The following is a 12,930-nucleotide window of genomic DNA, read 5'->3' on the forward strand; positions in this document are numbered from 1 at the left end:
CCGTCCGTCCGTCTGTCCGTCCGTCCGTCCGTCCGTCCGTCTGTCACACTCTTATTTCTCAAACTCCTCTTACATTTTACACAGTAGCCTAATCATCTTTTGGGAGGTGTTTGGTGGTGTCATGTAGATGTGCAGTAAAGTTTCGGAATTTTCATGTTCACCCTGGGGGTCAAATGGGGGTCGAAAAATGACGTTTTTTATGCAAAAAGCCCCTGGTTCCCTGAACTCCTCTTACATTTTACACAGTAGCCTAATCATCTTTTGGGAGGTGTTTGGTGGTGTCATGTAGATGTGCAGTAAAGTTTCGGAATTTTCATGTTCACCCTGGGGGTCAAATGGGGGTCGAAAAATGACGTTTTTTATGCAAAAAGCCCCTGGTTCCCTGAACTCCTCTTACATTTTACACAGTAGCCTAATCATCTTTTGGGGGATGGTTGGTGGTGTCCTGTAGATGTGCAGTAAGGTTTTGGAATTTTCATTTTCACCCTGGGGGTCAAATGGGGGTCGAAAAATGACGTTTTTTATGCAAAAAGCCCCTGGTTCCCTGAACTCCTCTTACATTTTACACAGTAGCCTAATCATCTTTTGGGAGATGGTTGGTGGTGTCCTGTAGATGTGCAGTAAGGTTTTGGAATTTTCATTTTCACCCTGGGGGTCAAATGGGGGTCGAAAAATGACGTTTTTTATGCAAAAAGCCCCTGGTTCCCTGAACTCCTCTTACATTTTACACAGTAGCCTAATCGTCTTTTGGGAGATGGTTGGTGGTGTCCTGTAGATGTGCAGTAAGGTTTCGGAATTTTCATTTTCACCCTGGGGGTCAAATGGGGGTTGAAAAATGACGTTTTTTATGCAAAAAGCCCCTGGTTCCCTGAACTCCTCTTACATTTTACACAGTAGCCTAATCATCTTTTGGGAGATGGTTAGTGGTGTCCTGCAGATGTGCAGTAAGGTTTCGGAATTTTCATGTTCACCCTGGGGGTCAAATGGGGGTCAAAAAATGACGTTTTTTAAGCAAAAAGCCCCTGGTTCCCAGAACTCCTCTTACATTTTACACAGTAGCCTAATCGTCTTCTGGGAGGTGGTTGGTGGTGTCCTATAGATGTGCAGTAAGGTTTCGGAATTTTCATTTTCACCCTGGGGGTCAAATGAGGGTCGAAATATGACGTTTTTTATGCAAAAAACCCCTGGTTCCCAGAACTCCTCTTACATTTTACACAGTAGCCTAATCGTCTTTTGGGAGATGGTTGGTGGTGTCATGTTGATGTGCAGTAAGGTTTCGGAATTTTCATTTTCAAGTTTTTGATGCAGTGGAAGAGCTTTCACTAATACATATCAGCATATTACTATTAGGTTTGATAAAAATATCTTGAATGATTTATTTAAAACTGAGCTTAACACTTATTTGAGAAAAGAGAGGTCAAGGTCAACGGAAAGGTTGAGGTCAAAATGTTGATGCAGTTGAAAAACTTATATCAGTATGTATTTACTATTAGCATAGAAGTTCAAAAAAAATATCAGAAATGGTTTATTTAAAATGTAGATAAGGCCAAATAAAAAAATATGTGTGGTTCGGGTTACCCGACCTTCCCTATTTTATACCCCCGACCCTAAACATTTTTTTGGCAATTTTCATATTTTTCCGGAATTTCCCCCAATTTCCATCAATGGCTCCAGTTTAAGTTTTAGTTTCAGCAATGACGGCCTCCTTGCAAAACATAGTGCAAGTGTTTAATAGTGTTAAATCCAAAGCAAGCTAGCATGTAGGTGTCCCCTACCAATATTGACTAGTATATTATCACACCACATCTAAATGCCATTTGCAAAGCAGTGATAGGTACTATTTAGAAAAAAAATTAAGAAAATCATTTTGTTAAAAAAAAAAAAAAATAAAAAAAAATAAAAATCCCTACCTACCTACCCTAATTTTTTTGGAAGTGTAACCGGAACCACACATATTTTTTTGCTTGGCCTAAACACTAATTTAAAAAAGTGAGGTCAAGGTCAAAGGAAAAGTCAAGGTCAAAAAAGTTGATGCAATTGATATCTCTCAGCAGTATAATTATATCAGCATATGAAGTTTGATAAATATATCTTGAATTGTTTATTCAAAACTGATCTAGACACTAATTTAAGAAAAGTAAGGTCAAGGTCAAAGGAAAATTCAAGGTCAAAAATTTTGATGCAGTTGAAAAGCTTACATCAGTATGTATCAGCATATGACGTTTTATTGAAGTCGGACATGACAAACACTATATGCCTCGGCCATATTCATGGCAGGGCATAAAAAACTTGAATCTACACTATATGAGGATGTTTCCATATCAAAATGACTAACAAGCAAATTCAAAGAATTGTGGTCCCCTGCTTTCCGTGTCCTAGCGGATGGGATGCCATTATTTATGACATATTGTTTCAAATATGCACGCCCTATCATATGTCATTCAAAAGTAATCACCAAAGTTAAAATTTTTGAAAATTAGGTAAAACATCAAGGTCAAGGGGTAAAAAATCATAGCATGCTTGGAAACATCTTGTTACAGGTAATGTACATGTCAAATATAAAAGTCCTATCTCTTCTCAATCAAAAGTTATAAGGAAATATAACATTTTTGAAAAGTAGGTTAAACTTCAAGGTCAATGTCACAGAGTCAAAAGTCATGATATATTTAGAAAGGTCTTGTCACAGGTAATATACATGTATAATATGAACGCCCTATCTTTTCTCTTTCAAAATGATCATTTGAAATAATGTTAAATTTTTTGAAAAGTAGGTCAAACTTCAAGGTCAAGGTCATGGGTTCAAAAATCATGGTATGTTTAGAAAGTTCTTGTAGGTAATGTACATGTGAAATATGAAAGCCCTATCTCTTATTATTCAGAAGTTATGACCAAGGTTAAATTTATTGTGACAGACGGACAGACTGACAAACGGACAGACTGACAGACAAATGAGATTTAATGTCCCCTAGGTCCCTTTTGTGAAAACGGACGACAATAATGCCCTTGCTATTCATGAGAAGAAGATTTATGATGGAAAAAATCCCCTGCATTTTTCTATGTAAATCATTGGATCTCCATATGTGGCCCCATCCTACCTCAGTGGGTCATAATTTTAACAAATTTGAAGCTACACTGTCTATGTAAAGAAAGTTTCAACTTTTTGGGCCCAGTCAGAGGTTCTTGATAAGACTTTTTTAAAATGATACCACCAAATTTTCACTAATTCTTGATTATCCCCCCTTGAAAGAGGGTGTGACCCTTCACTTGAACAAACTTGAATCCCCTTTACCCAAAGATGCTTTGTGGCTGGGTTGGTTGAAATTGGCCCGGCGGTTCTAGTGAAGAAGACAAAAATGTGAAAAGTTTACAGGCGGACAGATGAATGACAAACAAAATGTGATCAGAAAACCAGAAAAACTCAAGTGAGCTAAAAACTGATGATCACAAGTACTTGGAAAGAGTTACAGTATTTGAAAAGCAGTTTTTTTTTTCATGCATTAATTGTTTTCAGAAGCTGAAAAGGTATGACTTGTATCCATGTTGAAAAAACTTCACATTTCAGAAAACAGTATGATTAAAAATAGTTAATCAAGGTGCTTTGAGTAGCAAAATAAGCTAAACTGGTATAGCTAATTCAACCACAGAGCTTAGTGAATTTTAAAATGCACAACCTTTTCAACTCTTAATCATTCTTAAAATATTTATATCATCATTTCTGATTCAAGGGAGAACTAGAGATATGATCAGAAGTATATCCATTGACTAATAAACATGTACATGTATATTGTGTTTTTTAAGTCATTAATGTTTGTTTGTTGTTAAATGTCCCTCTTGGGAATTTTTCACTCATACGGAGACACCACCACTTAAAAATAATGAAGACGTACAAGTCGGATTTAAGGTTAACATTCATTTTAGGAATTTTCAACAATTAATTAAGACGTAAAGAGATAACTCCTTCCCCTTGCCCCTTCCCCTTCCCAGACCCCAGTTTGTTCATGTATGCAAACTAGTCTAATACTTTGGTTTGACATAAAAAAAATGTGAATACATACAAATAGTTTAATGGTCCATCTCTTTGAATGATTTTCATTCCTAATTCTAGGTTGACCCAAATTCATGAATGAAATGTCAAGTAATCTTATCATTGATGCACTTCTATTTAATTTGATGTAGTCATATTATGAACAAGAGAGTGGGGATGACCTCAAGGGTTCATAACCTTAAACCATTAGATGTACATAACATAATAACACAAGAAACAAAATTATGTCTAGTCAAATGGAAAAATTTTCTACTATTTAGGAGTCGCATGATCATTTGTCATTTCAGGGACAGGGAGCGGCTAGGGAGATTGGAACCCCCCCCCCCCCCTGGAATTTGTAGAGTTATTTAAATAGGACTATATACTGATTTACAGAAGCAAATAAAAAATGACTTTGGATGCCCTCCCCCTTTAAAAACATGGACCCCACCATCATTGTTTTTATTTTGTTTGTTTGTTTGTTTTTTTTTTTTTATTTTGCTCCTCAGGAAATTCTGGGCTGGAATTTTTTTGGACCGAGGTGTGGACCCCCCTCCCCCCCCCCCCCCCGGAAAAAAATTCCCGGATCTATGCCTGTAACTGAATGTAATGTCGACAACGGGAGATAACTCTTCAGAATGTGAAATTCGTCTATTGTGGCATCGATGATCCACTCTCTACGATCGGCTCATACATTCAGTGTCTGAGAGAGAAACGAACGACAACTCTGCATAGGAGATTGCCGATGATCTTTGATCCTTTTTAAACTTTAACCTAACCATTTGCATTTTGGTTTATTTTACCCCAATCTATACTTAAACTTGTACTTACCGACTGTCATAGGTCCTGTCAACTTCATGAAATATAATCCAATTAAAACACAAAATGAATTAATTTCCACTGATATACATGTAACACTGCACCATGTCACATGGCATGTGCAATCTAAAAATGATAATGGTAAAACTAGTACTAGTACTGGTAGGGTGACGCAAGCCCAATGTGATGTAGAAAATTTCAAAAAGGTGTTCACATACATGTACAGTACAAGAACAAATTTTAAATTATCATAACAAACGATGTTTTAACATAACTTTGCCATCTAGGCCTATTTCCAAAAACAGGCAAATCGTGTGAGTGTGTATTTGGGGGGGGGGGGGCACATATAAATTGATTGGGTGTGGCTTTTCAAGGAGGTTTTTGCCTAATCAAATACTAAAAAAAGTTTGCACATTTTGATAAATTCATCAAAAACGCTTTGTACTAAAATAATATTATTTGTTGTTGAGAAGATAAATTTAAAAAGTTCCAATTATGGGCCAAAAATTTATATCCCCCCCCCCTTTTTATTAAAACCTAATTTACAACATTAATTAAATTCTGATATTTCAGACTGGTAATGAATTAAGTATATGAAATGCGTATAAGAGGTTCATGGGTCACATGGTCACCTGAGCATTTTATGCTCGATTTGACGAATACATGTACTGTGTAAATTATAGAATTATTTGGACTTTTTCCTTGGTAAGCCCAATATGAAGGAGTGTGCATTTAGAGGCAAACACCTTAGTGCGGGTATTACTGTCTCATGACAGCATCTAGTTTTTTTTTTATTTTTTTTTATTTTTTTTTTTTAACAAAATGATTTTCTTAATTTTTTTTCTAAATAGTACCTATCACTGCTTCGCAAATGGCATTTAGATGTGGTGTAATAATATACTAGTCAATATTGGTAGGGGACACCTACATGCTAGTTTGCTTTGGATTTAACACTATTAAACACTTGCAGTATGTTTTGCAAGGAGGCCGTCATTGCTGAAACTAAAACTTAAACTGGAGCCATTGATGGAAATTGGGGGAAATTCCGGAAAAATATGAAAATTGCCAAAAAAATGTTTAGGGTCGGGGGTATAAAATAGGGAAGGTCGGGTAACCCGAACCACACATATTTTTTTATTTGGCCTTATCTACATTTTAAATAAACCATTTCTGATATTTTTTTTGAACTTCTATGCTAATAGTAAATACATACTGATATAAGTTTTTCAACTGCATCAACATTTTGACCTCAACCTTTCCGTTGACCTTGACCTCTCTTTTCTCAAATAAGTGTTAAGCTCAGTTTTAAATAAATCATTCAAGATATTTTTATCAAACCTAATAGTAATATGCTGATATGTATTAGTGAGAGCTCTTCCACTGCATCAAAAACTTGAAAATGAAAATTCCGAAACCTTACTGCACATCAACATGACACCACCAACCATCTCCCAAAAGACGATTAGGCTACTGTGTAAAATGTAAGAGGAGTTCTGGGAACCAGGGGTTTTTTGCATAAAAAACGTCATATTTCGACCCCCATTTGACCCCCAGGGTGAAAATGAAAATTCCAAAACCTTACTGCACATCTATAGGACACCACCAACCACTTCCCAGAAGACGATTAGGCTACTGTGTAAAATGTAAGAGGAGTTCTGGGAACCAGGGGCTTTTGCTTAAAAAACGTCATTTTTTGACCCCCATTTGACCCCCAGGGTGAAAATGAAAATTCCGAAACCTTACTGCACATCTGCAGGACACCACTAACCATCCCCCAAAAGATGATTAGGCTACTGTGTAAAATGTAAGAGGAGTTCAGGGAACCAGGGGCTTTTTGCTTAAAAAACGTCATTTTTCAACCCCCATTTGACCCCCAGGGTGAAAATGAAAATTCCGAAATCTTACTGCACATCTACAGGACACCACCAACCATCTCCCAAAAGACGATTAGGCTACTGTGTAAAATGTAAGAGGAGTTCAGGGAACCAGGGGCTTTTTGCATAAAAAACGTCATTTTTTGACCCCCATTTGACCCCCAGGGTGAAAATGAAAATTCCGAAACCTTACTGCACATCTACAGGACACCACCAACCATCTCCCAAAAGATGATTAGGCTACTGTGTAAAATGTAAGAGGAGTTCAGGGAACCAGGGGCTTTTTGCATAAAAAACGTCATTTTTTGACCCCCATTTGACCCCCAGGGTGAAAATGAAAATTCCGAAACCTTACTGCACATCTACAGGACACCACCAACCATCTCCCAAAAGACGATTAGGCTACTGTGTAAAATGTAAGTGGAGTTCAGGGAACCAGGGGCTTTTTGCATAAAAAACGTCATTTTTTGACCCCCATTTGACCCCCAGGGTGAAAATGAAAATTCCGAAACCTTAATGCACATCTACAGGACACCACCAACCATCTCCCAAAAGATGATTAGGCTACTGTGTAAAATGTAAGAGGAGTTCAGGGAACCAGGGGCTTTTTGCATAAAAAACGTCATTTTTTGACCCCCATTTGACCCCCAGGGTGAACATGAAAATTCCGAAACTTTACTGCACATCTACATGACACCACCAAACACCTCCCAAAAGATGATTAGGCTACTGTGTAAAATGTAAGAGGAGTTTGAGAAATAAGAGTGTGACAGACGGACGGACGGACGGACGGACGGACAGACGGACGGACGGACGGACGGACAGACATGAGTAACAACAATATACCCGAACTTTCTTTAGAAAGTGCGGGTATAATAATGATTTACAAACCTTTATTGAAGACAGAAGTTGACTCTCGTCATTAATAAAGTCTTCTTGTTTAAGCTAAATTGGGAAATAAAATAACTATATTAAAGCATTTGCTTTTAATCAAACCCCAATGTTTAATTTATGTACAAAATCAATTATATGATAATATTACATACATACAATTTTGTATGCTTTGATACGATAGATACATGTATTCTATTTTGAATTTCCTGCAATTATTCCATTTCTAAGACTCAGTTGTTACTTGTAATTGTGAACATTTTATAAAGAAAATGAACAGCAAAGAATATTACTATATCTACAACTTTCATCAACTCTGCTAAAACACCATCAAATATTTCAACGTATTTCTCTTCCACTAACTGAAAAAAAGATTTTAAAAAAATAATTTTTACAAAGTGTAACTGAAGAGGTTATTTACAATGATGTATTATTTATATGTACAGTTAACATAGGGGCACATTCCCAAGTTACCTTGGCACTTCTGTTATTAGAAGATTCTATCAATTTTTCCTGTTTATTCCCAAATAGAGCTTTGATCACCAGTAGTTGGTTTAAATTGTTGCCTCTCTCTCTTGTCTCAGGCGCAAATATTTTATCAAACTTAAAGATACACTTTTCATGGGAATGGATGTTAATCCATACAATAAACTTCTTGGAAAAAAAAGTTTATAAAGCATTTTCCAATTATATCCCTTGGTAAAATTTGACTCCATATTGTGACCCATTTGACCCCATATCTAAATTTGAAAAGGCAAGATTTGAAAAACTTGAATCGTCATTAAATTGCTATTGGGGTATATCAACTATACATTGAACTGTGATCCTTTTTTGTTTGATCAGATCAACTTGAACCCCCCCCCCCCAAAAAAATAGCCAACCCTCATCCAGGGTCCATGTTTTGAACAAACTTAAACCTACATTACATGGGGATATTGACATACCGGTATGCATATATCGGTATGACCGCCTATGATAATGTAAACCTTTTATCCCTCCCAATTTGACCCACCCTGGCTGCTAGGGCCATGGTGTGAACAAATAATTTTAAAAGACTTACTTTAAACATTTCTGTTCTTGAAAAGAATGTTTTTAAGAGTTTTCCTATATAGTTTGACCCATTTTTAAAAGCTCCTCGATCTTTAGGTCGGGGGGGGGGGGGGCATGACAAGAAATCATGGGTAATTTGGTATATTGATATAACCAACACTAGAAACTTGAAAGTTCACTCATTAAAAAGCTTTTACGTTTGTCTTGAATGGTTCAGTGATTCATGTTTTTTAAAAGACAATCCAACATTCACTATTTTTTAATAATATCCCCTTCTGATTAGATGTAGCCTTTCATGGAAATAAACTTAAAATTCCCATCACTCAAAAGTAGTTCAAGCAAAAGTTGACTGAAATTGCCTCTGGTGAGCTAAAAAGACTCTTTTTTGCCTACGTTAGAATTTAGGGCACGCTTAAAAACTAGTGTTATTAGAACGGACACGCATGCTTAAAAGCTACTTTATATTGAAGATTAACTATTGACAGTTATTTTGCTTGTCAACATTTTCTGTTAGCCCCCCCCCCCCCGGAATTGTTGACATACTAGTACCTACAAAGATTTTCAATCATGCATGGTAATATCCTGTAACCCCCCCCCCCCCCAAAAAAAAAAAAAACAGCAACAAAATCATTTGCGGGAAAGAAATTATAAAAACATTAAAATTTATCGTCTGCACACTTGCATATAAGTGTCACGTGCATACTGCATGCAGATCAGATTTTTCTTACCAGGTTTCCTCTAATTCTGTCCAGCATTTTGATTTTGTTGAACTTTCTCGCTACTTTCCCAAACAAAGTTGCTACCGAGTATTGTGACGTTTTATGACGTCTTATATAGTGAAGTCATAGTAAACGTGACGTAACAGTTATTTGATGTTACAAAGGATTTGACGGGCGTGGAACAGATCGACGCGCCCCCACTAAACAAAATGACATGGTCATCTCACCTGAGTCATCTTGCTGTTTCTTTAAATATTTTTTTTTTCTCTTTACACAACTTAAAAGCAGGCAGCTCCAAGTTTATACGGGAATTAACTTTAACAACTCTAACAATTCTTTAAAATACCACAAAATGAAATGTTTTGCAATTTTAAACTTTATGAGAAAATTAAACTACATTAAAACCTAGTATAACATGGTGTTTCGTCGGTAGTTAAACCCCACATAGCACTTATCGATATGACGTCATTTTGTAAAACTTGACGCAGTTTGTATGCAGTGAGAGGCGGATCAAGTAATATTTTCACATCGAAAAAAATCTATTTTATAATTAAATAAAATATTTTTGCAGATATTCAAGAGGCCATAAACTTGGATGCAGTTGTAATTTTTCTGATTTTATTCATTTTCCGTGCATTTCTTAGTTAACTTACAGTTTATTTTCGTATATTTGTTAGCAGATACATTGGAGGGCAATCTGATTAAAATCAGATCCTTTGATCCGCTTACATAGATCGCTACACAAGGGAAGTCGTGTAGCGATCTATGTGAGTGGATCAAAGGATCTGATTTTAATCAGATTGCATTGTAGGTTAATGAATCGTTCTAGTGCAAGGACATACACTCAATGCATTAAAGTAAACATTTAATTACACATAAACTCTAGAAATGGTAAGCTTTTTGAAAAGTGCTGCGATCCTGGTGAAATCTTGAAAATAAATTAATTCTATATTTAGTGCAGTCGACCAGCGAAAAAGTCAGAATGCAGCCATAAAAGGATTATAACAATCATTATGTTTGTTTGTTGATTAACGTCCCTCTCGAGAATTTTTCACTCATATGGAGACGCCACCACTTGCCAGTGGAGGGCTGCAAATTTATACCTATACTCGGCACTTAGTGCCACTGAGCAGTGAGGGATTTTTTTTCTCGTGCCAACACCTACTGCGACACGGGGCCTCGGCTTATTTGGTCTCATCCGAAGGACCAGTCTCCACGTCCCGCAGTGGATTCGAACCTGCGACGTAAAGATCAGCTTTTTACTCCGCGACTCTAGAGCGGACGCTCAAACCACTGCGCCACGCGGGCGACGATTTTAACAATGAAATAGTACAATCTATATAGGATTGTAGGACTTTTTTGTCCCCCGCTTTCACTGAAAGTGGGGGATATTAATTTCGGTCTGTCTGTCCGTCCGTCTGTCTGTATTTCTGTTTTTCTATAACACTTTCGTTTACGCGCGATATCTCGCGAAGCCTTTAAGCTTTCGCAATGAAACTTTTACGTAACAACTTCCTATGGCCTAAAGAAGACCCCTATTGATTTTAAGGCCAAAAGGTCAAGGTCATAAATTCAAATATTCTCTCTTTTACCACTTTCGTTTCCGCGCGATGTCTCAAGAAGCCTTTGAGCTTTTGCGTTGAAATTTTACATAACAACTCTCTGTGGCCTAAGGAAGACCCCTATAGATTTTGAGGTCAAAAGGTCAAAGGTCAAGGTCGTAAATTCATACATTCTGTCTGTGTGTAACACTTTCGTTTCCGGTCGATATTTCAAGAAGCTTTTGCAATGGAATTTTTATATTATAACATTCTATGGCCTCTCTCGCCCCTCCCAAACACAAAGTGCCCCGCCCCTTTTTTATTGTATTAAAAGTCGCGTGGTACTAGTTTTAGCACATGAGCATGTGGAGAGTCATTACACATAATACAGGTTGTCGGTGGACTTTATATTCTTATTACATCTATTAGAACTGTTAAGTTAAGGTTAAATTAGACACCATGTGTTGTGTAAAATTTTGACAATATCGAACGTGAATATAAACATGTATATGTGACCTGATGTTTGCATTTAATTTGCTTCAACCGCAATCGCCTCGTTGGTCTATGGGTGTGATTCTTGCTTAGCATAAGAGAGGTCCCGGGTTCAAATCCCGTACGATTCCGTATTTTCTTTCTTTTTTTTTAATTTTTTTTTTTTTTTGATTTACTAAATAATAGTATTCAACATACATGTATATGAAAGAAAGAAGTTATGACGTCTGGCGTGTACAAACTTTCTCATTAAATTATTATTACGGTGATAAATATTTTATATATAAAGAATCTTCTGTACACATAATAAAGAATAAGCAATCAAATCTATATATCCATACTGGCATTCTTTATTTGCTTCAGTATACATGTATACATTTAATAATTTTGCAAATCCAAGGGGGAGGGGGGTCAGCCCCCCCCCCCAGATCTCTAGATCTGCGCAGCGCATGCTCTTCTTTTTTCCTTAAGCGGGGGACACCAATTCTCTAAATTAGCTTGTTGAATCTACAATGGGTGTTGATTTATATTGTATTTATAAATTAAACTTAGAATTTTAAATAAGACATACCGGTATCCTGGTCCTATTGTTCTTGAGAAGAATTTAAAGATTGTGTTTAATGTAGAATCTTGATCTTCTACCGTGGAACCCAGCAGAGACTGTATTAAACTTGAATTAATCTATACTACCTGTGAATGTTTGCCTATACTCAGTAAATGTAACTAGTTCTTGGTCCCGCTATTCTATTTCTGAGCTTTCACATGCTTAATCTTTTTTGGGGCCCAGTGGTTCTTCAAATGTTTTTAAAGACATAGATCTACCCTATGCGTTAGTTCAGTTCTTCTAGAGAAGTCGAAAAAAAACTTACAGACGGACAGCTATAAATGTTGACATTCTTACTCAAATCTGTAAAATGATTCAGAACAATGGAATATGATTCCTGAAGAATTGTATCGTTATGCATTACATTTCAAGTTATATAATAGGATCTTTTATAAGCTGTCTTGGCTACCTTGGGTACAAGACTGACAGTCCATACCATCAGACTGTTCAAAAGGCACCGCCCTTTGGTACCCAAGGTAGTCAGGCCAACAAGTTAAGTTTTCCTTCTGTAAGCTGTCTTGGTTGCTTGGGGTACAAGACCGAGCAAGCTGGTTCTTCTTAAATACATATTGCCAGACTGTTCAAAAGGCATCATCCCTTGGTACCCTATGCTGCCAGGCCAGCAATATATATATATTCTCCACCTCTCCATATATAATTTGTAGAGCCACAAACTGATCTGCTTTGTCATACTTTCATTATGACAGTAGTTTTATGATTACTTGCTTACTGTAACTACTGCTTTTTAACCTAGTCTGTTCATTGAAGTGTACAACAGTTTGGTTTTCCTTTATATTGCATGTGATGCTTATATTTCATTGTATGAACCATACCAGTAATTTAATTTAATTGTAAGTTGAGAACACTTGCAAGTGAGGATCAGGTCAATACTGCACCCAATGCAACCATTACTTGT

General features: G+C 36.6%; 2 protein-coding genes across 2 annotated transcripts in view; both read right to left on the bottom strand.

The window, feature by feature from the left end:
• The window catches only part of LOC133190657 (abnormal spindle-like microcephaly-associated protein homolog), a 15,523-nt gene extending 5,910 nt beyond the window's left edge, over positions 1-9,613 (bottom strand). Inside the window, exons 1-3 of the mRNA XM_061326349.1 lie at positions 9,605-9,613; positions 7,902-7,970; positions 7,609-7,662 (exon numbers count right to left, since the gene is read on the bottom strand). Coding sequence (XP_061182333.1) covers positions 7,609-7,662; positions 7,902-7,970; positions 9,605-9,613 — 132 coding nt within the window. The remainder of the gene's footprint in view (positions 1-7,608; positions 7,663-7,901; positions 7,971-9,604) is intronic.
• Positions 1-12,930, bottom strand: part of LOC133190280 (translation initiation factor eIF-2B subunit beta-like) — a 234,850-nt gene that overhangs the window by 125,587 nt on the left and 96,333 nt on the right. The gene's annotated exons all lie outside the window — the stretch shown is intronic.

This window comes from Saccostrea echinata, unplaced genomic scaffold (genome assembly GCF_033153115.1).
Source record: "Saccostrea echinata isolate AGI-Se365-2 ecotype Australia unplaced genomic scaffold, CSIRO_AGI_Sech_v1 ptg000022l, whole genome shotgun sequence".
Classification (NCBI taxonomy): Eukaryota; Metazoa; Mollusca; class Bivalvia; order Ostreida; family Ostreidae; genus Saccostrea; species Saccostrea echinata.